At 50.5% G+C, this 25,877-nt stretch overlaps 1 protein-coding gene across 2 annotated transcripts in view; it reads left to right on the top strand.

The window, feature by feature from the left end:
• The first annotated feature begins 635 nt into the window (after positions 1 to 635).
• Positions 636 to 25,877, top strand: part of EFNB3 (ephrin B3) — a 55,792-nt gene continuing 30,550 nt past the window's right edge. For both annotated transcript variants that reach the window (XM_029581685.1, XM_029581684.1), the window contains exon 1: positions 636 to 749. In XM_029581685.1, the coding sequence (XP_029437545.1) occupies positions 643 to 749 (107 nt within the window). In that variant the 5' untranslated portion in view covers positions 636 to 642. The remainder of the gene's footprint in view (positions 750 to 25,877) is intronic.

Genomic DNA, 25,877 nt, shown 5'->3' with positions numbered 1-25,877 from the left:
GCGCGCTCCTCGCTCCGCGTTTTCCTTCTCACCCGCGGACTCGGCGTCTCTGCGTTCTTGGCCCCTCCCTCTCTCCAGGATTTGCCGCTCGCCAGCCTCTTTTTCTCCGTCTCTTTCTCATTATCTCCTCTGCCGCTGCCCCACCTCCTCTCCTCCCCCTCCCTCCCGATTCTCCATCCCGGCAGCCCGAAGACACAAACCTGGATCCCTTGCCTACAACACACCACACACACGACAATATCCCTCCTCTCTGCCTGCTCACCTCCTCCCCACCCTCCTCCTCCGGATCGCATCCAGGGCCGGGGAGGCGACAGCGCGCAGACGATCGCGAGCAAAGCAGGACGAAAAGAAGTTTCTTCTCCCCGGCTCGTGCGAGGAGGAAAAGTTTGCCCCTTAAGCCAGGGGGCAAGGAGAGCAAAGCGGAGGACGGAAGGGACTTGTCAACTTGTCTTTTGATTGTTGCAGTTCAATGGATTTAATGTTTTGCATTCATTTCAGAAGAGGGAAGGAAGAAGGAGGAATCCAACATTAAAAGAAAGGGTGGGGGGAGTGGAACAACCCCCCTGTCTCTTTTTTTTTTTTGCTGCTGCTGCTACTTTTTTTTGGAGGGGGGGGGGGGGGGTGGGATCCATGGCCTCGGGGATGTGTCTGGAAGGGTTTTGCATCGGCTTGATCCTGTCCCTGCTGGAGCTTTGGTTCATCTCAGCCCTGAGCCTGGAGCCCATCTACTGGAACTCCTCCAATAAGAAGTGAGTGCGGGGGGGGGGGGGGGGGGGTCTCTCCTGGTTTGGTTTTTAAAGAAGGGGGGCTTGGTGTGTATATGTGCGTATCCGTGTGTGGGAGAAGCGAGAGTCCTCCTCCCCCCCCCCCCCCCCGTCTGTTATTATTTAACATTTTGATCAGTTTCAGGTGTAACCGAACCACCAAAGGTCAACATTCATCCCCCCCCCCCCCCAATCGCCCCCAACTCCTCTATTCGGTAACTTTTCTCCCCCTTTAACCTCATCCATTCATTCCTTTATTTCATTCTCTCCTTCCGGATTCCTTTTGTCTTTCTAATGTTCTAATTCCTCGTTCCTTCCTTCTCTTTCCTTTGCTCTCTCCCTTCCATTTCTTCCTAACTCTCTTCTTCCATTCCCACTGGGCTTTCTTTTCCTCTTCTGTTGTTTCTTTTCACGCTTTCCCCTCTTCTCTCCTTCCCTCTCACACCCCCATTTCCTTCCTTTTCTCCCTTCTCTCCCTTCTCCTCCTTTCCCGATCTGTTCTCTCTCTCTCTCTTTTGTCTCAGGTAAATTACTTTCTCCACGGCCTCCCTTCTTCTTCTTCTTCTCAGCTTTTATCTCTTCTTCTAACACTTTTCCTGCTTTCACTTGAGAAGGCAGCAGCTCCAAAAATAAGCCTCCTCCTGCAAAAATTCACAAGAGCCGGATCCTGTAGGGCTCTATGAAATCATTTAATCACCTTTCCCTTCCCACGCTGGAAAAGGTGCAGAATTATCCATGGAAGGGGGTTGGGCTTTGCTTATTTCTTTTTTTAGGTTTTTTGTTTTTTTTTTTGCCTCTTCAGATTGTAATAGCGGGGATGATGCGGTAGCCCTTGGCTGCTTGTTTTAAGTCACTGGCAACGTTTAAACCTCTCTTCCCCACCCCCACCCCCATGGCTTTTAACTTTTTTAGCCCCTGTTTCACGTGGAGCCAAGCAAGGGAAGACAGATTGGTTAGGGGAGGGCTTTTTTTGGAAATCAGAAGAGGATGCAGATAAATCTGCCTTTTCTTTTGCTGACCGACATTTCCCGTAAGAGGAGCTGGAGGAAGGCAGAGAGACGAGCACTCAGGAGACGCTGGGAGCGGGGAGCATCTGGTAACAATTCTGTAAGTTCAAAATCCAGAACAAATTTCAACTTTTTTTTTTCTTCTTTCAAAATGCTGAGTCTGTTCCCCCCTCTGGCATTGCCCCCTTGTTCAGGGGTCAAACGAGAAGGGGGCTGCGCTCAGCCCGTAGCAGAGAGATATAATTACCCTCCTCTATGGCAACAGCCAAGCTCCAGCTCCGGAAAGTTTCGTTGGGGGGGGGGGAAGGAACCCTGCGGGTTCTCTTTCCAGAAATGCCAGATCTTTATTTATTTATTTATTTATGCGTGCGTTTATCTTTAGGGGGTGGGAAAGGGGGCTTGGATGCATCTTTTTTTTTGTTCTGTCTCCTCTTGGGGTTGTGTGTGCTGGCTGGGCTTGGGTTCCCATCCGGTAAGAGACTGGGAGGAAAGGTAGAGAGAGAGCAAGTCAAATGTCAATGGAAACGAATAATCCGTTTTGGGTGGGGGAATCGGGCGCGGGAGTCCGCGGCGCTGTGCCCCGCACTAGAGCCCGGGCTGTACCCTCCCCCATCCTCCCCCCCCCCCCTGCACATTCAGGCCCGATTTCTCACGAGGCACGAAATGTTACTCCTCCCGGGGAAGAACAGCTTCATGAAAGGGGGACGTTTTTAAAAGTGAGGCGGAGTTTTCATCCCCTGATTTCAAGGGTCATTTTTGATGGGTGTGCACTGTGCAGTGGCCTCTAGGAAGCATTGTCGGACGCCGGGGTGGTGGTCTGTTTGTACTGTACTGACGGTGTGCCTGGGGACCATAAAACTGTTACTAGATGTATAGTACATGTGTGGAGCCCCAGCAGGTGGTACTGCATTTATACGGGGCTGCTACTACAGCGCTGACAGTTTGTGCAGGACTGTGCCAGGTGTTACTATTTTAATACGGTGCTGACGGTGTGTGGGGGGGGGGGGGGGCTGGACAAAGTGTTACCACGTTTATACAGTGCTGACAGTGTGCGGGGGCCGTATGCGGTGTTACCGTGTTTATACAGTGCTGATGGTGCACGTGGAGCCATGCAAGGTTTTATTTGTGGTGCTGACAGTGCGCACAGGGCTGTATTAGGTGCTGCCATGTTTTATATGGTGCTGACGGTGTGCGCAGGGACATATGGGATTTTACGGTGCTGATAGTGTGTGTGGAGTCAGGCAAGGGTTTATTTGCGGTGCTGATAGTGTGCACGGAGCTGCATAAGGTGTTGCTGTGTTTATGCAGTGCTGACTGTGTGCAGGGATGTACAAGGTATTATCACATTTATACAGTGCTGATGGTGCATATGGAGCCATGCAGGGTTTTATTATATTTATGTGGTGCTGACAGTGTGCACGGGGCTGTATGAAATGTTATAATATCAATACAACACTGATGGTGTGTACAGAACCTTGCAAGGTGGTGTTAGTTATACAGGGTGTGAGAGGACAAATTAAGTTTTTTCCTATATTTATACAGCACTGATGGTGTATAGATTAAGTGGTGTGCATGGGGCCATATGATGTGGTGTTATATTTATATGGTGCTGATAGAATACATAGGACCATAGGAGGCATTGTTACAGATATAAGGCACTGACGGCATGTACCGGGCGATATGAACTGTTATATTTATTTATATAGCTTTGACTGTGTGAGTGGGACAATAAGAAGCATTTTTATATTTACATAGCATGTGTGGCGCTCTATGAGGTGTTACTATATTTACACAGTGCTGCCTGTACATGGGTGTACCAAGAGTTTATATGGTGTTGACAGTGTGGTTGGAGTCATACGAGGTGGTGTTATATTCATACAGTACTGACCGTATGCACTGGGCTGTACAAGGCATTATTATACTTTATATGGTGTTGTCATCTTGAACAGGGCCATATAAGGTTTTATTACATTTATATGGCATGCGCAGGGTCATATTTATGTGATGCTGATGGCTTGTACAAGGCCATACAAAGTGATGTTATGTTTGTACAGTACTGTCAGCCTGCACAGGGCAATAATAAAGTGTTGTTATATTTAGACAGTGCTACACAGGGCCATACGAGGTGGTAGTCTATCTAAGCGGTACTGACAGTGTGCGCAAGGCCACATGAGGTGGTATTCCATCTATGCAATACTGACAGTGTGCACAAGGCTATACAAAGTGGTGGTCTGTCAGTGCAGTACTGACAGTGTGCACAAGGCCATACGAGGTGATGTTATATTTACGCAGTACTGACTACTGACAGTGTGCACGGGTCTGTGCAAGGTGGTGCCATATGAGGTGTTATAGTTATGTGGTGCTGATGTGTGCAGGTCCATACAAGATGTTATATTTATACGGCACTAAGGGTGTGCACGGGGGCCATATGAAGAGTGATTATATTTACAGTATATGGCAGTGACAGCATCTACACAGCTGTATGAGGTGTTATATGCTATGCATACATCAGGCTGTGCATCTTGTTATTTATATGGTTCTGATGGCTTGCATGGGGCCATATAAGGTGGTGGCATATTTCTACACCCTGATGGTGTACATGGCACTGTACTAGCTGCCCTGCACACTATCTAACAGAAGGCATGGGGGTAACCTGCACGGAGCGGCAGTTACAACCATAAGGTGCTTGCTGGGCAGAATATTGGACCATTTGGTCTTTATCTGCCATCATGACTGTGTTACTGTGTCAAGTGGCAGCATTACACGAGGCTGGCAGTTGACTCTGGACCGTTCCGTACAAGGTGTTATGTTTATGCAGTACTGACAGTGTGCACAATAATGTAGAAGATACTGTTATTTCATCTAAGCCCTAAAAGTGTGCACTGCCCACTATCAGGTCGATACAGTAAAAATCGCGGGAGCACTCTCCTGTGCGCGCGATTCAGAAAAAAAAATATTCAAATTAGGGCCCGCGGTAAAAAGAGGGGCTAGGGACACTAGCGCGTCCCTAGCCCCTCTGTTTGGGCAGGAGCGGCGGCTGTCAGCGGGTTTGACAGCGACGCTCAATTTTGCCGGCGTCGGTTCTCAAACACGCTGACAGCCTCGGGCTCAGAAACCGGATGCCGGCAAAATTGAGCGTCCAGTTTTCAAGCTGCAGGCCGATTTAAAAACTTTTTTTTTTTTTGATTATTATTAACTTTTGGGACCTCCGACTTAATATCGCCATGATATTAAGTCGGAGGGTGTACAGAAAAGCAGTTTTTACTGTTTTTCTGTACACTTTCCCAGTGCTCGGAGAAATTAACGCCAGCCTTTTGGGTAGGCGCTAATTTCTGAAAGTAAAATGTGCGGCTTGGCTGCACATTTTACTTACTGAATCGCGCGGGAATACCTAATAGGGCCATCAACATGCATTTGCATGTTGCAGGCGCTATTAGTTTCGGGGGGGGGGGGGGGGTTGGATGCGCATTTTCGACACGCTATTACCCCTTACTGAATAAGGGGTAGAGCTATTGCATCGAAAACGCGCGTCCAAGCGCGTGTCCAAATGCCGGAGTGCACTGTACTGTATCGGCCTGTATGAGCAGCAGTAACTTGCCGGACAGAGCCCCGAGGCATGGAAGTGTCTGACTTGCTGCAGGCCGAGAGCATCAGGGACCTGCCAGGCCGAAACTGACCCCACACAGAGCCACCCTCTCCGCCATTCCCCCCTCCACCTTCCTTTGCCAGGTGATCCTGGTGTGAGCTCCGCACTCCAGAGGGAAGTAGAAGTGTTTTGCATTAATGCGAGCATATTTAAATGGCACAGCTTTGTCAGCCTGTAAAGGTTACACAGCTATTTTTACCTGGATCAGAGGAGAGGAAAGAAAAGAGAACATAAAAACATGGCGTGCAACAGCAGGTAAAGATCATCAGACCCATCTTGTCAGCCCATCTTCCCTCCCGGCTGCAATTCTGCAAAACCTACCCAACCCCTTCCTCACTGCTGAGGCATGGGGGTGGTGTGAAGAGATGGGACTTTAGGGCTAGCTGCGCTTTGCTTAGGGAGGGGCACCAAGCCTGGAGTTAAACAGGAGGCGAGGGAGTCCTGAGAGGCTAGTTTCTCCCCTTTTGCTCCTCAGAGAGGTGTTACTAATTGAGTTTATTAATCTGTGTCCCAGACATTGACACACAACCTCCAAACAGATTATACAGTTATTAGCAACACAGAGCTGCCAGTATGATCCAGGGAGCTCAGCTCAGGAGTGGAACAGCACTGCATCAGGACATCAGGACCTCCAGTCCTAGAGGTGACAGGCTCTGTATCCCTCTGCCCATCCCCTGAGCCCTCCAGTCCTAGAGGTGACAGGCTCTGTATCCCTGTGCCCATCCCCTGAGCCCTCCAGTCCTAGAGGTGTCAGGCTCTGTGTCCCTGTGCCCATCCCCTGAGCCCCCCACTCCTAGAGGTGTCAGGCTCTGTGTCCCTCTGCCCATCCCCTGAGCCCTCCAGTCCTAGAGGTGACAGGCTCTGTATCCCTGTGCCCATCCCCTGAGCCCTCCAGTCCTAGAGGTGTCAGGCTCTGTATCCCTCTGCCCATCCCCTGAGACCCCCAGTCCTAGAGGTGTCAGGCTCTGTATCCCTGTGCCCATCCCCTGAGCCCTCCAGTCCTAGAGGTGTCAGGCTCTGTATCCCTCTGCCCATCCCCTGAGACCCCCAGTCCTAGAGGTGTCAGGCTCTGTATCCCTGTGCCCATCCCCTGAGCCCTCCAGTCCTAGAGGTGTCAGGCTCTGTATCCCTCTGCCCATCCCCTGAGCCCTCCAGTCCTAGAGGTGTCAGGCTCTGTATCCCTGTGTCCATCCCCTGAGCCCTCCAGTCCTAGAGGTGTCAGGCTCTGTATCCCTGTGTCCATCCCCTGAGCCCTCCAGTCCTAGAGGTGTCAGGCTCTGTATCCCTGTGTCCATCCCCTGAGCCCTCCAGTCCTAGAGGTGTCAGGCTCTGTATCCCTGTGTCCATCCCCTGAGCCCTCCAGTCCTAGAGGTGTCAGGCTCTGTATCCCTGCACCCATCCCCTGAGCCCTCCAGTCCTAGAGGTGTCAGGCTCTGTATCCCTCTGCCCATCCCCTGAGACCCCCAGTCCTAGAGGTGTCAGGCTCTGTATCCCTGTGTCCATCCCCTGAGCCCTCCAGTCCTAGAGGTGTCAGGCTCTGTATCCCTGTGTCCATCCCCTGAGCCCTCCAGTCCTAGAGGCGTCAGGCTCTGTATCCCTCTGCCCATCCCCTGAGACCCCCAGTCCTAGAGGTGTCAGGCTCTGTATCCCTGCACCCATCCCCTGAGCCCTCCAGTCCTAGAGGCGTCAGGCTCTGTATCCCTCTGCCCATCCCCTGAGCCCTCCAGTCCTAGAGGTGACAGGCTCTGTATCCCTGTGTCCATCCCCTGAGCCCTCCAGTCCTAGAGGTGTCAGGCTCTGTATCCCTGTGCCCATCCCCTGAGCCCTCCAGTCCTAGAGGTGTCAGGCTCCGTGTCCCTCTGCCCATCCCCTGAGCCCTCCAGTCCTAGAGGTGACAGGCTCTGTATCCCTGTGTCCATCCCCTGAGCCCTCCAGTCCTAGAGGTGTCAGGCTCTGTATCCCTGTGTCCATCCCCTGAGCCCTCCAGTCCTAGAGGTGACAGGCTCTGTATCCCTGTGTCCATCCCCTGAGCCCTCCAGTCCTAGAGGTGACAGGCTCTGTATCCCTGAGCCCCTCCCCTGAGCCCTCCAGTCCTAGAGGTGTCAGGCTCTGTATCCCTGTGCCCATCCCCTGAGCCCTCCAGTCCTAGAGGTGTCAGGCTCTGTATCCCTGCTCCCATCCCCTGAGCCCTCCAGTCCTAGAGGTGTCAAGCTCTGTATCCCTGTGCCCATCCCCTGAGCCCTCCAGTCCTAGAGGTGTCAGGCTCTGTATCCCTGTGTCCATCCCCTGAGCCCTCCAGTCCTAGAGGTGACAGGCTCTGTATCCCTGTGTCCATCCCCTGATCCCTCCAGTCCTAGAGGTGTCAAGCTCTGTATCCCTGTGCCCATCCCCTGAGCCCTCCAGTCCTAGAGGTGTCAGGCTCTGTATCCCTGCTCCCATCCCCTGAGCCCTCCAGTCCTAGAGGTGTCAAGCTCTGTATCCCTGTGCCCATCCCCTGAGCCCCCCAGTCCTAGAGGTGACAGGCTCTGTATCCCTGTGCCCATCCCCTGAGCCCTCCAGTCCTAGAGGTGTCAAGCTCTGTATCCCTGTGCCCATCCCCTGAGCCCCCCAGTCCTAGAGGTGACAGGCTCTCTGAGTCTCTGAGCCATCATCCAGTCCTAGAGACGACAGGCCCATGTGTTGTTGCTTCACGTGCTGTGTGCTGAGTTCTGAGTAAACACAAGGTTGGGGGCTGGCGAGGGCCCTGCGGAGATGCCCCCGGGAACAGCAGGTCCGGGACTGGCAGCGGGGGGAGGGGGGGGGGAGTCTGAGTCAGCACCTTTGGGTGCCGGAGGGGCTGCCTATTACTGTGGCGGTGGTTGAAAGGAGATACTGTGAACGGGAAGAGCCGCCTGGAGGCGAGGGGAGGGGACGGGGTGGATAGAAAGAGCCAACTGCAGCTTCACAACCTGTTTTTCCACGACTTCCATTCTCTTCTAAAACGATGCTCTGGAAAAACATTAAAAAGGCAGGGGTAAGTAACTTCCATAGGGAGGCACAGGCTTGGTTCTCCCTTTAATCTTGCAGCTGACCTATAACCAAATCGCAAAAGGTACAAATGTTCTTTCTTAAAAGCAAGAACTTGATATTTTTAATTTTAAGAAATTTTTTTTTAATAAGGACGCAAAGTGGACTTTTTTTGTTTTTTTTTAAACTGGATATTCCTGGGCCCTAAGAATAGGAAGTGTGATTATGTGGAAGAAATAATTTTTCATAGCGTGAGACCTTCAGGGGAAGGGCATGCGAAGCCGAGAGAGTAGGCAAGCAGGTAAACTGGATCCAAAATCATTCAGTCCCTCTCTCCTTTTACTCTCTCGTTTTTTTTACTTTCTTCCCGAGGAGGCAGTTTAGTGTCCATGAAGCCTCCTCTGAGGCCTGAAGCTTGTCCTGTTTAGCAGCTCCCACTGTTGTTAATCTTGAGAAGAGGAGGTGGGGGGGGGGGGGCGTCGCTGCACTGCTCGTCATCAGAAGACGAGCCTCAGACTGAGGCAGGGCTGCGATAGCGTGGGGCTGCTGTCGCTTCCCAGGGGTGCCCTGGCTGCGCTTGCAGGGTCATTCAGAGCCCCGGGAAGGAGCAGATGAGTGTCCGTGTGCGAGGAGAGGGGGACGCTGTCCCCACCCCACCCTCCAGGGCCCACGCCACGCTCCAGAGCTGGCGTTAAGACACAGGGGCCCAGTTAGTGCCAGGCGCTCTGAACTCTGCCTTGGAGACATTGCATAGTTTTGCCCCTGGTAGTGCGGGGGGCGGGGGGGGGGTGCTCTGGGAGGCCGCTGTCTTGCCCACACCCCCTCAAGCCAGCCCTGTGCATGAGAGGGAAGACGGGCTGTGTCGTCTGTCCCCCTCATGAGGATGGAGCAGGCATTAGAGGAGAACCTGCCCCCCACCCCAGGAGCCCAGGCCCACGGAGGGCTGACCAGGAATCTCTCCTGTGCCCAGTTAGGATGACCGACACCCGTCATTAGTGTCTATTTCCAAGAGGAACCTCTGCCCAGTAATTCTTTCTCTCTTTCTCTCTCTCTCTGCCCAACTTTTTTTTTCTTTTTCCCTTTGCACGCTGACAGGCTATGGTGGGGGACTGGAGATCAGCAGGGGCTCGGGGTCTCTATCTGTGCTAAGGGGGGGTGGGGTGGGCTCCAGAATTCGTTCATTTCTTTATCCCATCCCTTCCCTTCCTCCTCGCCCCCTCCTGCACTAAGCCTCCCTCCCCTGCTCACTGTTCCTTTCTCTCTCCCCTCTGCACCGTCTGTCCCTCTTTTCTCCTTCCCTGTTAGGGATGTATTCAGCCTGTAGAGATAGGCGGGGAGCCAGAGCCAGAGCCTCATCAAGTGGCTAAATGGAGTCCCCGAAACCCTCCCTCCGGCTTAGCGAGAGGACGCTCCGCAACAATGTGGGTCACCCTAGTTTGAACTGCACTGCGGTTTCACCGTCTCTCTCCTCTGTTTCTGCCTAACCTCCTTCTCCCTGTCTCTCACTGCCTCTGCTTTTCTGCTTCTCTCTTTCTCCCCTTCCCTCTGCTCTCTCTGATTTTATATCCTCCTCTTTCATGCCCTCTTTGAATCTTTCTCATCGACGCAGGGCTGGTGCAAGCCCAGTTGGCGTCCCAGGCAAACCTTTTGGTTCTTCGCACCCCCCGACTTAATCTGTTGGCGGCAGCTCCAGCTCAGCACTCCCTCCTGCTCACAGCAGTGGGTCTGGGACTGAGCTCCCTTCTTTGGCAGTGTTGGTTCTGGCACGGGAAATCTCTGGACCTCACGCTGGCGGGATTTCGCCACGCCCTCCAAAATCTTGGCGCTCTAGGCAGCCGCCCAGTTCGCCTAATGGAAGCACCGGCCCTGCACAGACCTGTATCTGGGAGGCGGCTGCAGGAGAGGAACAGAGAGATGAGTGCAGTTTAAAGTGGTTTCTGAGTACAGCAACACAGGGTCTGGTACGGGGACTCCCATCGCTACATTATGGCCAGGATCCCCCCCAAAATTCCTTCCCTGCCCTTTAAAATCTCAGTCGTAAAGGTGCATTGTAGATTTTTTTTTTTTTCTGATGCTCTTATGTAGCTCCTGAGGTCTGGGATATGAAGAACGAGGGAGACTCAGTTGCAGTGTGTGAGTCTGAAGATGGTAGGCACAAGTGAGAATCCAGCACAATGTGTGAGGACAGTGATGGGAAGAATGAGTGCCACTCCATTGCAGTATAGGAGATGGGAGGAATGAGTGAAAAACCCGTTGCAATCAGGGAGACCACTATAGCGTGTGAGGGCAGTGAGACCACTATAGCGTGTGAGGGCAACGGGAGGTGGGGCAGGAAATGAGTGAGACTCGCCAGAGTGTGTGAGGTTGAAAATGGCAGGAATGAGTGAGACTCCATCGTAGTGTGTGAGGACAGTGACAGGGGAATGAGTGAGACACCGCCCCCCCCCCCCCTCCCCACTGTCGTGTGTGTGTGAAGGCGGTGATGGGAGGAATAGGCGCGACTCCATTGCATTGTGGTAAGAGCAGTCTGTAACCGAATGTGAGAAAGTCCTGCAGGATTTTCCGTGTGGGGAGGGTCTCTTGCTGCCCCTTCGTCACCCGTGGGGGCCTGGTGGCTGACTCGGGTCCTCTCAGTAGAAATTAACTTGTATTACGGCCTCGATTTTTCCTCCCCCCCCCCCCCCCCCCCCACCGCAACACGCTCTTATCTCGATAATGCGCCTTTACGAGTAGCAGCTGATTACAGGCATTAAAAATCATAGCGTACATACGAGGATAATTACACACCCTGCCACTTGAGACGGAGGAAGGAGAAAGAGAGAGAGGCCTGCAGTTTAATGTGAGTTGCCATGACAACCCCCTACTCTACCAGTGGTGGTGCGAGGCCTAGTAATTTTTTTTTTTTTTTTTTTTTACCTGCTCCCCCCCACCCTTTCTTCCTCCCCCTCTGGGCACTTAAACCTGAGGACACAGGAACCTAAGTCTGCTCCAAAAAAATGAAAAACAGAAATCTGATTGGGGAAAAAAAAAAAAAAAAGAACAAAACTCTATCCAGAAATTACTTGTGACTATGCAAAACCATAGTTCTTTGCTGCCTGAGCCCAGCGCCTCCCTACCTCACATCATCAGCACCAGTTGCACGCTGATGACATCATTGTTCCACAGCTCAGAAACTGTGATGTCATTATGCCTCCCGAACCAACCCCCCTCGCCTCACGTTATCAACACTGGTCGCACGCTAATGACATCATTGCTGCACAGCTCAGAAACTGCCATTCGTCGGGCAGTGGCATGGCATGGCCAGGGTGCCTTCAGAACACATCCTGGCCTTCAGAGTCCCTTTTCACCTTGCACCGGCTGCTGAGCACAGTAAAATAATGATGATGAGGATGATAATATCACAGACTGACGAGGGGGCAAAACCTAGGGTGAGAGGGAAAGAGGTGTGCTAGGAAGGGAATGAATGAACAGAGAGATTAAGAGTGGGGGTGTGAGGGTAAGGGGGGGGAACAACAACCCAGAAATAAGCCATTAGGAAAAGATAACCTAACCACAAGCAGGAGGGGAAGCAGGGCCAAGAATCTGTGTGAGTAAAGCCCCTGCTTACCATTGCATTGTGAGGATTCAGGTAGGAAGTGCGATAGACTGAGGTCTCGGCGGACCCTCTGTGTGATAACAGTACAGTCTGTTCAATCAGCTTACTGTTACATGGCAAATGAGAGCCGTTATCTGCCCCAGGGGCGCAGCAGAGGGGCTGTTAGTTTATCACTGGCGAAGAGAAGCAGACCGAGAGCCCTGGGGACTACAAGTGCTTTTATTTCTCCGCAGCACCAGCGGTACACACACACACGCACACACACACATACATACATGCCCAGCACATGGGGGCTGAGGACCCTCCTCAGAGTGACTCGGCTCCACACTTTCGCACACTGTGTTGTGTGTTCCAGGAAACATACGATGCCAATGACACACACACACACACACGTGCACCCCCTTTCTCATCAAACCGTGTCCACCGTTGTCCGTCAGGCAGCTTCGGAGGGGAGACGGGGGACCAAAAGATGAAAGAAAAAATCTGAACAGTGTAATCAGATGAGAAAGCGAGTTGGAGGAGCTGCCTCCCTGTCCCCTCTTTACAGGAATTGGCTGCAGGCTGGAGAAATCTTCTTCCATAGACACAAAGAGACGAGGCCTGCCCTTTTTGTCATGTTCCAGTGCCCCTCCTGCTGCCGTCAGGGCCACTTTAACCTGTCTTACGGGCCGATACAGTACAGTGCGCTCCGGTGGAGCGCACCGTTAGCCCGCGTTTGGCTGCGCGTTTTCGACGCGTTATTTTTACCCCTTATACAGTAAGGAGTAATAGCGCGTCAAAAACGCGCGGCCACCCCCCCCCCCCCCCCAAAAACTAATAGCGCCCGCAACATGAAAATGCATGTTGATGGCCCTATTAGTTATTCCCGCGCAATCCAGAAAGCAAAATGTGCAGCCAAGCCGCACATTTTACTCTCAGAAATTAACTCCTGCCAAAAGCTGGCGTTAATTTCGTCCGGCACCAGGGAAATGTACAGAAAAGCACAAAAAACTGCTTTTCTGTGCACCCTCTGACTTAATATCATAGCCATATTAAGTCGGAGGCCCCAAAAATTAAAAAAAAATTAAATAAAAAATCAGCCCGCAGCCTTCGGGTTGGAAGACGGATGCTCTATTATGCCGGCGTCCGTTTTCCGAACCCGTGGCTGTCAGCGGGTTCGAGAACGGACGCCGATAAAATTGAGCGTCGCCTGTCAAACCCGCTGACAGCCGCCGCTTCTGTCCAAAAAGGAGGAGCTAGGCACGCGCCAGTGTCCCTAGCGCCTCCTTTTACCGCGGGCCCTCATTTGCATTTTTTTGTTTTTTCTGAATCGCGCGCGCAGAAGAGTGGCCTGGGCGCGCGCTCGCCCGCTCTCCCGCGGGTTTTTCCGTATCGGCCCGTTTAGTGCCCTAGAACTGTAAAGATTTTGAGGGGGCCTCCTCCAACATCAACTAGATTAAGGAGCGGGGTGGGGGAGGGGAGGGGTCCCCACCTCTAACAAAACAGAAGGGATTCCACCCCCCAGCATTGAGGAACGGGAGAGGGGACCCTGGTGGAGCCCTGGGTCATTGGAGTAAGGGTGCTCGCTCCTCTCCAGGGGATTCGTTCAGTGCTGGGGGAGGGGGGTGAGAGGGGTGTGATGTGGCAGACATGAGACAGGTGAAAATGGGGAGGGCTGGGAAACGATGTGGCGGGGGACAGGTGACTGGGATCGGCAGGAGGGGCAGGGATAAAGGGCTGGCGTGGCGGATCGGAGACTCGGGGAGGGAGTATGAAAAGGGGAGGCTGAAGTAGGAAAGGGAAAGGAGGGTGGAGGCTGAGAGGAAGACCGAAGGAGGGGTGGGATGGAGGGAGCTGCATGGGCCGTGTCTGACGGTTTGAAAAGGTCTCATGGATGAGTGGCTTCCTTGCCGGGGGCTGCGGCTACAATGGACGCAGCCGGCTGGCACTAAGTGATTCCTGCATTCTCTGCCCTCCATGCCTCACTACGATCTCTCTGCTGGCTGCACCAAGTTATACATTCTCTCCCACAACACACACACAACGTGCGTGCACACACACACACAACGTGCGTGCACACTTCCTCGTGCACTCACAAACCTCAGGGGACACACACTCCTCTCCCTCCTTGCCTCGCGTCCCCACTTCGCCATCTCCCACCCATTCTCTGTGGCAGTCAGCAGTAGGCACATCCGAGCGGCTTCAGGATGATACCTGTCATCTGCAGCCTTCCTGGCGGTGTGGGGGGGAGGGGGGGCACCTGCGGAGTGTTTGGAGCCTCACATTTTGTTTTTAATGTAGGATTAACTGTTCCATGTGCTCTCATCTGTAGGTTAAATTTAACAGCTGGCTCCCACAAAATCTCCTTATCTTGTAAATCTGTGAGTGCCACCAAAGTTTATTAGTAAAAAAAAAAATAAAATGTGTACCCTCCCTCTTGCATCTTACTGATTTATTCCCTTCTGACTGTCTCATCTGGGGTCTGCAAGCCTCGTAACGCTGGGGCACACACACAGTGAGAATGGTGGCAGCGGTGGGATTGGAGCCTGGGTCTGCAGGCGTCGCAGCCCGCAGCGAGACTGATGGCAGATGTGGGCTCAGAACTCCTATCTGCAGGAGCTCAATTCAGACCCAAATCCCTGGTGCAGGTGCTCCCAGCTGTTCCCGAGTGTACTGGGCTTAGCCTTCCTCCCCCCTCCCTTTTTGAAAGTGCAGCAAAACTTTTCTTGTGTCTCAAGGCCAAGCTGATAGCTCGGCGCAGGACCTGGGGTTTGATCCCCAGCTCTGCTCATTTTTGCTTCCTGACCTGGCTGAAGCCGGGAATGCTTTGGGGGGGGGGGGGGCGGGCAGCCCCCTGGAGGAGGGAGTCCCATCCATTTTTGCAAGGGCTGGAATTAAGGCCCATGACTGCAGAGTTTCGGAAGGAGTCGTCTTCCCCCCCCCCCAGCCAAGGACGATCGCAGCGATGACTGAGCTTAAGTGAATTAGGAGGGGGTAAAACAGAAGAGAAAATCTCACCGTGTCTTTGAGGATGAGGGCTCGAGGTGCCGTATCCTGGTTCCGGTTCTGATTTGAGCTGGAAACCCCGAAAGGGCAGAAGGGAACTGCTAAATCCCACCCCCCAAAAAAATCTTCCTGAGTAAAGGGGGTGGGGTGTGGGGGGGGGTCGGGGAACTCTTTCTGGTGATTGTGATCTCCCTGCAGGACCCCTAACCACAAACCCCCGACAGCACACGGTCAGAACATCCGATATAGCGCCGGGGGGGGGGGGGGGTGAGAGATTTATTTTTCTTGTTATTACAAACCTGTGTGCACAGGATGTAACGCGTCCATGTTCCAGGCTTCTCTAAGCAGCCCACACTCCCAGTAAAAAAGGAGAGGGAGAGATCTCTAATGGCTTTAAATGATCCTGTTGACAGCCAGGATGAATACAAAACATTGTTCCTGCAGGGCTACTCCCTCTTTTCTGTCTTTTTTTCTTCTTTTTTTTTTTTCCTTTTTGAAGCAAAGCAAGGATTTTCTTTACAGCTTCAGCTATCCTCCCTTTTGATATGGATCTAACCACACCAAGGTTGGGGGGGTGGATGGGGTGGGGTGCGCCGCCATCCTGTTCATCATCAGAAGCGCCTGTATCCCTTTTCGGTATGCGCCAGAGTGAGCATGCAGGGTAGGAATAACTCCAGGCCTTCTGCTCTCTCTCTCTCTCTGAGCTTGAGCTCTTCACCTGTAATTATCTGCTTAAGTTTCCACCTTGAGAAAGGTCAGGAAGTTTGCCAAAATTGCATTATGAAAGTGCCACTGCTCGAGAAATGGGGGGGAGAAAAGGGAGGCTGAGAGAAAAGCCTGCGGCCCACTGTCGGGCGAATAAGAAGCACTGGAAACAGGGGGGGGGGGGGTCGACAGTATATTTTGTTAGATTTCTTAAACTGTTCTGCTGTGCATGGTCCCTGCAGGGACTGGTCTAAAGTTGATAGGGAAAAACATCTCTGGGTGGCTACAACCTGAAGGTTCAATGCCAGATCCCAGACCTGCTTACAGTTGATCCAGAAGCCCAGAGAAGCAGGAGGAAATTTACTGGGCCAAACCCCTGCCCTCCCCAAAAGAAACCCCCCCCCCCCCCCAACAATCCTAATGGTGACAATTTCAGGGGAGAAGAGAGGGTGATAAAGACAGAGAGAACACAGCTTGGTCTTCATCAGCCAGGTTGCACCTGCAGTATTTGAAGATCGGTTTAGATTTTTTTTTTTTAATGTTAAAAGTGTACTCCCCCCCCCCCCCCCCCCACACACACACACACCCCTCCCCCTCTTCCAGAGGGGGAAAGTCAGTTGGTATCAAATTGCGGCATGGGCCCTGTCTTCAAGAAGCTCCGTGCTTCCTGGCACTGCCACCGCTGCCCTCCTCCCCGTGACTGTCTGTCTCTGTTTTCATTTCATTCAAGATCTTCCTTTAGTGATGACGAATGGGAACAGACAAGTGATTGAGTGGTGGGAAAGGGGCTGACGAGCTCGGGGACCGAGGAGGCAACGAAACAAGGGCAGGAGGATCAGAGACTTGCACCAGAGAGCTAGCAGGAAAAGGAATACAGTTCCTTTCTCTTCCCCTCTCTCTCTCTCTCTCTCTGTCTTGTCTGCTGTCTCCTACCCTTTGTCTCTCTATCAGATTCAGAAAACTTTACTGGCATTCAGGTTGTACATGTGTTGCGGAAGGAATTTGTTCTCTCTGCCCCCTCTCACATTTCCCCCAGGTCCCTTCCCCTGTCTCCTTTATCATATCTCCTCTGCCCCTCTTTTTCTCTCTTTGTAGGGGGTGTATGTGTGTGTGTGTGTCTCTCTCTCTCTCTGTCCCATTGTTGTTGCGTCTCTGTATCATTCTCACACTTTAACAGGCTACCACTAAGGAATGGGACTACTGACTGTCCAGGGTGCCCCTCACACCCACAGCTTCTGAAGGATAAAAATCAGGCTCGGTTGTCACTGAATCGGTGTTTTTAGGATCGGAAGCAGCGCAGAGCTGCCAGTTGTCATGTTTGTTTATGCATTTATTAAGATGATTATCGCAGCTGAAAAGCCATCAGCTTCACGTTTTCTCCCGCTCTTGATCTGTCCCCCTTGAGGCCTGTCATGAAGCAGAAATTATGGTATGTTAGTGCCCCATTCATCTTTTCTCCAGTTCACTCTTTCGTCTGCCTCCCCCCCCCCCACACACACACAACCTCCACTCTTAATTGTCTCGGAATTTTGTTAGATAATTGGAGACATTCCGTCTTGGGCAAATGAGCCGAATCTGCATCGAACAAAGGAGGAACGGCCATTGCAAGAGCAGTATTCTCAGGGAGGAATGGAGTAGGCCCAACTTCGGCCCTCCTTCGCCCTCAGGAAGGAAAGGCCTTTGCTCCTCTTTCACTCCTAAGAGAAGTATATTGGGAAGGATGTGGTAGGCCTCACCAGCCATCTTTCTCTCCTGAAAGAAGCATATTTGGAGGGAAAGGGAGTGAAGCTCAACTTTGGTCCCTTTAAGTCTGTCTGAGAGACATGGACTGAAACGGAATGGAGTACGTCTAAATTTGGTCTTTGTTCTCCTGAGAGAAACATATGGAAAAAGAATGGCATGGACCCTTGTTTGGTATTCCTCTGAGGGAAGGAATAGAGCAGGCCATGCTTTAGGCCTCCTCCTCTTCAGAGAATAGAGTTAGGCCATGGTAGCTCCAGCCAGTTTACCCAGCAAGGTGTTCAGGGTTGTAACTGCCGCTCCGTGTAGATTACCCCGTGCCTTCTGTTTAAGAGTGCAACTGCTGTTCCATGCAGGTTATCCCTAAGCATGTCTAGAAATGCGTTGGCAGAAAAGGACTATGCCTATTTTGTTTGCCCATCTACACCAACTGCTTATCTCTGTAATCCCTTACACTTCCTCAGAGATCCCCTGTGCTTGTCCTATCCTTTCTTGAATTCAGATACTCTCCTAGTTTCCACTATCTCCACGGGGAGGCCATTCCATTTTTTATTTATTTTATTTAACATGTTTTGTATCCCGTGTATTTGGTTTTGCCATCATAATGGTTTACAGGGCAGGAAAATTAGGAGAGTAACAATAGAGTTTTAACAAAGAATTTCAACGATAAAGTTGAGTAACATTGGGGGATTGAAGGGGGTAAGTTTATATAGGTAAAAATAGATGTCTATTGTAGAGTTTGAGGTTTTATTGTTCCATCGAGGGTTGATCGGGCGGTGTTTCTGTTTTCTTTTGAGTTGTCTGGTTGGGAGTTTGATGGTGTTGGTGGTTAAGATCAGCTGAGAAGACTCTGGTAAAAAGCCAGGTTTTTAAGTCTTTTTTTTTGAAAGTTTTGGTGTCAAATTGAGTTCTTAGATTGAGCGGTAAGGAGTTCCATAGCGATGGGCTGGCGATGGATATAGTTCTCTCTCGGGTTGATACTAGATTCGTGATTTTTGCGAGAGGAATTTTGAGGAGACCTTTATTCATTGAACGAAGGTTCCTTTTTGGAGCGTGTATTTCAGGGTGTTCAGATAGCCAATGTTTATGTTGTCCTGTGATTAATTTGTGGAGGATTGATAAGACTTTATATTCTATTCTGTATTTAATTGGGAGCCAATGCAAGGAAATAAGAATAGGTGTAATGTGATCTTGTTTCTTGGTTCCAGAAAGAATCCTGGCGGCTGTGTTTTGCAGTATTTGTATTGGGCGTATGGTGGTAAAAGGGAGGCCAAGGAGTAGGGCGTTGCAGTAGTCTAGGTTTGTAAATAGTAGTTGGAGAACTGTTCTAAAATCATTTTGAGAGAGGAAGGGTTTGAGACGTCTGAGTGTCAGTAATTTGTGACAACCTTCTTTTTTTCCATGCATCCACCACCCTCTCTGTAAAGAAACGTTTCCTAAGATTATGGCCGAGCCTACCCCCTTTCACCCTCATGCCAGAGCCTCAATTCCATTGGAAGAGAGCCCCGCCCCCTGTGTATTGATACCTAGGAGATATACGAAGGTCTCTATCATATCGCCCCTATTCCGCCTTTCCTCTAAGGTGTACCCGTTTAGGTCTGTCCCCGTAAGCTTTCGAAGGAAGACCACTGACCACTGACCGTGCATGGCTTACATTGTTTGGAAGCGGGTGAGGTAAAGCAGCAGGACCTGATGGCTTTCAGAATCCCAGCCTTGCTTCTTTCGCCGTAAGCAACGCCTGCTGAAGTTTCCTCCCTGCAGGAGAGAGGCAGAAAGTGATCACGCAAGGCCTCCCCCTGTTCCACGCCTAAACCCTCCCCCATCAAGTTCATTGCAGCGGGAGACGTTTTCCGTCCGAGTGAAGATTTCCGTTCTTTAAATTTTCTCTCGATAGCGGGGTTTAACAAAATATACCCCTGCAGGTGTGCACTTTTATTGTTTCCACAGAGGCGGGGCACTCGGACCTTCCTGCATGCTTCTCCCACAAAGGGGCTGTAATTAATTAATAAACCAGATGTTCTGTGCCATCTAAACAATACACTTCTATTATTTTAAATCCCTTGCTGCTGATTAACGATTCCCCTCTCCAGAGACCACAGGATCGAGTTGCTTGTAGCTGAGGTGGGTGGTGCTCGGATGCTCTCGCGCTCGGCATTAAGGGATCAATGGTGTACAGGTGGAGATCAAGGCACGCCCCATCCTCCACCTGTGTGTTCCTTCGGCAGAGCGTCGCCTTTTCCCGTGTTTTCGGTGCCGCTGTCTGTTCTTTTAGGCCAAGCAGTATCTTCTCGGTCTGAAGGACAAGATGTGCCACGCTGGGCTGGACCGAAGGTCCCTCAAGCCCTCGCATCCCGTCTCCCATTATCGCCAGTCTTGGTTCATCAGGAAATGCCCGGCAGTTCCTTGTTTGCCCGTTCCCAGGGATATAAGCACTGGCGTTCCCTGAGTCCACCTGGCTAATAATTGTTTATGGGTTTTTCTTCCAGGAACTTGTCCAAACCTCGCTGAAAACTCTGCCATGCTACATGCCTTGACCACATCCTCTGGCAACAAATTCCACAGCTTCAATGTGAATTTAACGGAGAGGGGGGAATGACTTTCTCCAATTTGTTTTCAATCTAGTGCCTGCTGGCTTCAGGGAGTATCCTCTAGTCCTAGTATCCCATTTACCTGTTCCACCTCTATCATATCCCCCTCTCGGTCACCTCTTCTCCGAGCTGACGAGCCCTAGCTAACCTTAGGGGAGCCATTCCATCCCTTGTATTAAGTCGGTCGTCCTTCTCCGTACCTTTTCTGGCTGTGCTGTAATCTTTCCTGAGATGGGGGCGACTAGAGCTGCTCACGCCACTCGCGGTACGGTAAGAGGCAGTAGGATATTCACAGTTTTATTCTCCGCGCCTTTCGTTCCTATCCGCCGCTGCACACGGAGCGGAGGATTTCCGCGTCTTCTCCACAGAGAGCCCAAGGTCCTTTCCCTGGCGTTGCGCGCCTGCGTAATTTGGATTCATTTTTGCCCTGGTTCTATATTAAATTTCACCTGCCGTTCAGACGCTCGGCTCTCCAAGGTCCTTCTGCAATTCCTCACAGTCTGCCTGGGTTTTTAACAACTACTTTGGATATTTTTGTGTCACCTGCAAATTTGATGTATTGCTTTCTTTTCCCAGATCATTCCCCGAATAAGTTAAACATCACGGGCCCCCAGTACAAATCCCTGGGGCAGGCCACTGTTTACCTCCTTCCGTTGGGGAAAAACTGACCATTTAATCCTACTCTGTTTCCTGTCTTTTAACCAATTACCAATCCGCAGTAAGACATCATCTCCTATTGACTTTTTAGTTTTCTGAGGAGCCTCTCTTGAGGGACTGTATTCAAAGCCTTCTGAAAATCCAAATAGAAACAGAGAAACATGATGGCAGGAAAAAAACATATACGGCCTATCTAGTCTATATCGCCCTGCTCGCCTTTTGTCCATTTGCTTATCCACACCTCTAAAGCATTCGAATAGGTTAGTGAGGCACAATCTCCCTTTGCTACATCCATGCTGGCCTTTCCCCATGAAGTCTTGTTTATCCATGTGACCGGTAATTCTGTTCTTAAAAATAGGCCCTGATGTCAAGCTAACCAGACAGCAGTTACTTGGGTGATGCCCCGAGCGCCCTTTTTGAAAATTGATGTTGTTACATTTGCTACCCTCTAGTCTTCGAGTATAGAGACAGGTTTGAATAATAAGTTTTAAGGGCTGTCAGTAGGAGGTCTGAAATTTAATATTTGAATTCCTTTAGAACTCTTGAGGATGAATGCCACCGGGGCCTGGGGATTTGCTACTGTTTCGTTTATTCAGTTGCTCTAGCACTGCTTTCAGATTCACACTGATTTACTGTTATCTGATTATTCATCAGGCCTGGGTATCTCTCCCACATACTCCGTAGTAAAAACCAAAGAATTAATTTCGTTTTTCTGCTATGGCCTTGTTTTCCTTGAATACTCCTTTTTACCCTCCTGCAACCCCTCCCCCAATCATCTAAATACCCAGATGACTTCCTTGCAGGTTTCTTGTTTTTAATGTACTTAAAAAGAATATTTTATTATTAGCTTTTGCCTCTTTGGCGCAGCAACATGAGTAAAAATGTGCACTCAGATTAGTGACCCTCCGTGCTAATCCCATGTCAATCATGGTATTAGCTATTACTTCCCAGTGCATGGGCCGAAGTCCTATTTTCTTAATGATGGACATTTACCTCCTGGTCAGAAGCATAGTAAAGTTTCTGATGCTGATGTAAGTTTATGGGGCTGAACTTGGTTTTGTAGTGCAAGGGGTCCTGTACTGGGGATTTATGCATAAAAAAATTTATTTTTTTATATATAAATCACATATCACATCTGACGTGTGCTAAGCATATTTTTGTGTACATATTTTTGAGTCGGCGTGTTTTTTTTTAAACTCCTGATGCATTAGCATAACATTAGCTTACTGCATCCGGAATTAACTGTTCAGCTCATGAGTAAAGAAAATGTATGCTGAAGATCAGTAAACATCTTTTTTTATTCTTGTCTGGTGTTATCACTGCTGTGTTCATCCTTTTCACTGTTATTGGCACAGCAAATGCTACTGTGATAAATCAGCCCCATGTCAGTGTTGTCGGTGCAGCAGGCACTCCTTTGGTATATCAGCCCCCTATCAGTGTTATTGGTGCAGCAGGCACTGCTTTGGTAAATCAGCCCCCTGTCAGTGTTATTGGTGCAGCAGGCACTGCTTTGGTAAATCAGCCTCTTGTCAGTGTTACTGGTGCAATGGACATTCCTCTGGTAAGTCAACTCCTTTTTCACATTGTTGGCTCAGTAGGCGCTCCTTTGGTAATTCAGCTCCTTGTCAGCGTTATTGGTGCAGCAGGCACTCCTTTGGTAAATCAGGCTTTTCTCAGTGTTGTCAGTGCAGCAGGGAGTTCCCTTGATAGATCAGCCCCTTTTCAGTTTTATTGGCACAGCAGGCTCTCCTGTGGTAAATTATCCCCTTGTCAGTATTGCTGGCTCAGTAGGTGCTCCTTTGGTAAATCAGCTCTTTGTGAATGTTATCGGTGCAGCAGGCACCACCACTTTGATAAATCAGCCTCTTGTCCGTATTTTTGGTGAAGCAGGCACCGCTTTGGTAAATGAGCCCCTTGTCAGTATTATCGATGCAGCGGGTGCTTCTGTGGTAAAGCAGCCCCTTGTCAGTATTATCGATGCAGCGGGTGCTTCTGCGGTAAATCAGCCCCTTGTCAGTATTATCGATGCAGCGGGTGCTTCTGTGGTAAATCAGCCCCTTGTCAGTATTATCGATGCAGCGGGTGCTTCTGTGGTAAATCAGCCCCTTGTCAGTATTATAGATGCAGCGGGTGCTTCTGTGGTAAATCAGCCCCTTGTCAGTATTATTGGTGCAGCGGGTGCTTCTGTGGTAAATGAGCCACTTGTCAGTATTATTGGTGCAGCGGGTGCTTCTGTGGTAAATCACCCCTTGTCAGTAATATCGGTGCAGCCGGTGCTTCTGTGGTAAATCAGCCCCTTGTCAGTATTATCGGTGCAGCGGGTGCTTCTGTGGTAAATGAGCCCCTTGTCAGTATTATTGATGCAGCGGGTGCTTCTGTGGTAAATGATCCCCTTGTCAGTATTATTGGTGCAGCGGGTGCTTCTGTGGTAAAGCAGCCCCTTGTCAGTATTATTGGTGCAACGGGTTGATCTCTGAGGTAAATCAGTTTTTCTCAATGTTACCAGTGCAGGGCCTGCTCCTAAAGCAAATCAGCTGTACAGGATATAGAAGAGGGGACTGAAATTCTTGCTGAATTCCTGTCATTCTCTCTCTTGAGGTGCAGAAACCCTTGTAAAGAAAGAGAAGCTAGCACATGAAATGTGACACTGTCCAGCTTCTTGCAGGGGCTGCAGGCTATAAGCGGGTCTTCACACCCTTCCTTCCCCAGCCTGAGCTGCATGCTTCCCTCCGTGCAAAATATAAATGAGTAGATTTTCTTCTTACTCCTAGGTCTCCTTTCTGGTACTCATCCTCCTGGACGTCTGCATGTGTAAGGTTTGGATGGTTGGGAGTATCTTTTGCCTTTAATTATGATTGCCCCTTGTATTCTTCTTCTTAGTTTTTTTAAATCTGGAATCCCATGCAAGGCAGTACTTGGGTGAATGAACCTCAAGCTTACGCCAGGCTTGGTTGGGTGTTGGATCGCAGTCTCTCACGGCGACGGCCGCTGCTCTTTGTAATTCTTGCATTGGGTCCGGGAGCACTGGCAAAGTGCAATATGCACACAGGATCGAGGCCCCCTTTTTTTTTTAACCAGGCAGGTGGCACACAAGATAAAAGGGGCGACTTCTGTATCCTCCTGCCACATTTTCCAGGTCTCTGGCTCCTTAGTGCTCGTCTGTCCCACCGCACCCTGTACAGAACAGTCACTCAGTACTGACGCTTCTAGTCCCAGATCCCGTTCTTGTGGTTTTCTTCTTTACCACTAGGCCCGGACGTCTGACATGGATCCTCTTGCTTGGGCACTGTCTGCAGCTCTGGGGCCTGTTCTCTGGTGGGTTAAGGCGGTTTCTCTGGGGGGACGGACACGGATTCCAGCTCCAGAACTTGGGCCTTGCCTGCCTCTCTGTGCCACTCTTTCTTCAGTGCTTCCAGTAGGGCCAGCTGGTCGGAGGACCCCTGTCTTCTCCTGCAGGTATCGCTCTCTCGTCTTCAGGTTTATGTTCGCCTCTCCTTAGCCATTCCTGGCTCAGGTTTTGACGGATGGAGTAATTCTTTGTATATTGCTCATTACGGGGGTCATTTACTAATTATTTTGCCCATAGACACAAAATGGGAAAAAGCATTTAGTAAATAAGCTTCAATATTTGTGCAAGTGCCACTAAGGTTTCCTTGTTTGCTGGTCTAGCCTCCTTAAAGAGCTGTGTTTTTTTTGGGGGGTTTTCTTAGAAACGTAGAACACGAGGGCACATAAAGAAAGACCAATACTGCCTATGGACATCTCCTGCTCAGCTTTATAGTCCCTGGCTATCCCTCAGAGATCCCCTGTGCTTGCCCCAAGCTTTCTTGAATTCAGATCCTGTCCTGGTCTCCACCACCTCCCCCGGGGAGGCCGTTCCATGCGTCCAGCTCCCTCTCTGTAAAGAAATTCTTCCTCGGGCTATGCCCGAGTCCCAAGCCTCCTTTCCATAGCAAGGCCCGTCTCTGGTGCATTTATTCCTGGAATGCATTTAGATGTCTCTGTCGTGCCGCCCCTTCTCCTCCTTTCCGCCAGGCTATGCGTGTTTAGATCCTTAAGCATGGCCCTATGTGCTTTATGACGAACAGGGTTGATCATTTCAGTAGCCTCCCTCTGGAGCGCCTCCATCCTGTTTATATCCTCTTGAAGGCGCGGTCTCCAGAACTGTGCTCAGTATTCCAAGGGAGGTCTCGCCAGGGACCTACACCGGGGCAATGTCACCTCCCTAGTCCTGCTGACCATTCCTCTCGCGCTGCAGCCAGGCAGCCTTCTGGCTTTTTCTGGCACCTTATCTACCTGTTGAGCGACCTTAAGATCAACAGATACAATCCCCCCCCCCCCCCCCCCCCATATCCCATTCTTGTTTTGTGTCCAGAACTTCACCCTTATACTTAGGGACCTTCGTTTTCAGTTTTTATTTTATTTTTCCAGGGAATGTCAATATTTTTACAAAAAAGAAAAAAAAAAAGACAGTGGAAAAATGACTTTATTATAATAAACAGGAGAAAAAAAACCAGTAGAAATGAAATTTTTCCACTTTTTTTTTCTGTTTTTGTGATATTGAAATTCCCAGGAAAAAAAAATAAAAACTGCAAATGAAGGTCCCTACCTAGACCAAATTGCTTCCAGCCCTAGTCCTTAGCTGCCTCTCCTCTCCCGGCTCTAGTCTTCAGCTCTCTCCTGTCCCCCAGCCCTAGTTTCTCTAAGCTGGGGGTCTCTAGCTGTCTCCCCTTTCCTAGCTCTAGTCTGTAGCCCTCGCTGATCATCCCGCAAAGCACTGCTCAGCACACAGCACTGTACAGATGCCTTCAATCCAGCAACGACAAACTTACCTGACAAGCAAGCGGACTTATTGTAGAGAAGTGCTTAAGCTTTAAAAGCAGCTTCAAAAAAAGGGTCAGTCCCACACTCTGGCTGTTTCCCTCCTTCCAGCCCTAGTCTCTAGCTGTTTCCCCTCTCCTAACCCTAGTCTCTAGCTGTACGTCTCCCTCAAGCTCTAGTTTGTAGCTCTCTCTCTCTCTCCCTCTTTCTTCGGCACTCGCCGTCTCTGAAGCTTCCTTTCCCCAAGGCTAAGGCGCTCGGTGCGAAAAAGCAGCCAAATCAGCCCGTCCCCTGCAAGAGGGAGGAAAGGGGGCTTCAGTCTAGGATTCACGGGCAAGAAGAAAAAGGAAGGAATGGGAGGGG

This window comes from Rhinatrema bivittatum, chromosome 16, assembly GCF_901001135.1.
Source record: "Rhinatrema bivittatum chromosome 16, aRhiBiv1.1, whole genome shotgun sequence".
NCBI lineage: Eukaryota > Metazoa > Chordata > Amphibia > Gymnophiona > Rhinatrematidae > Rhinatrema > Rhinatrema bivittatum.
Note: the sequence above shows the minus strand (reverse complement) of the source record. Positions and strands in the feature narration are given on the sequence as shown.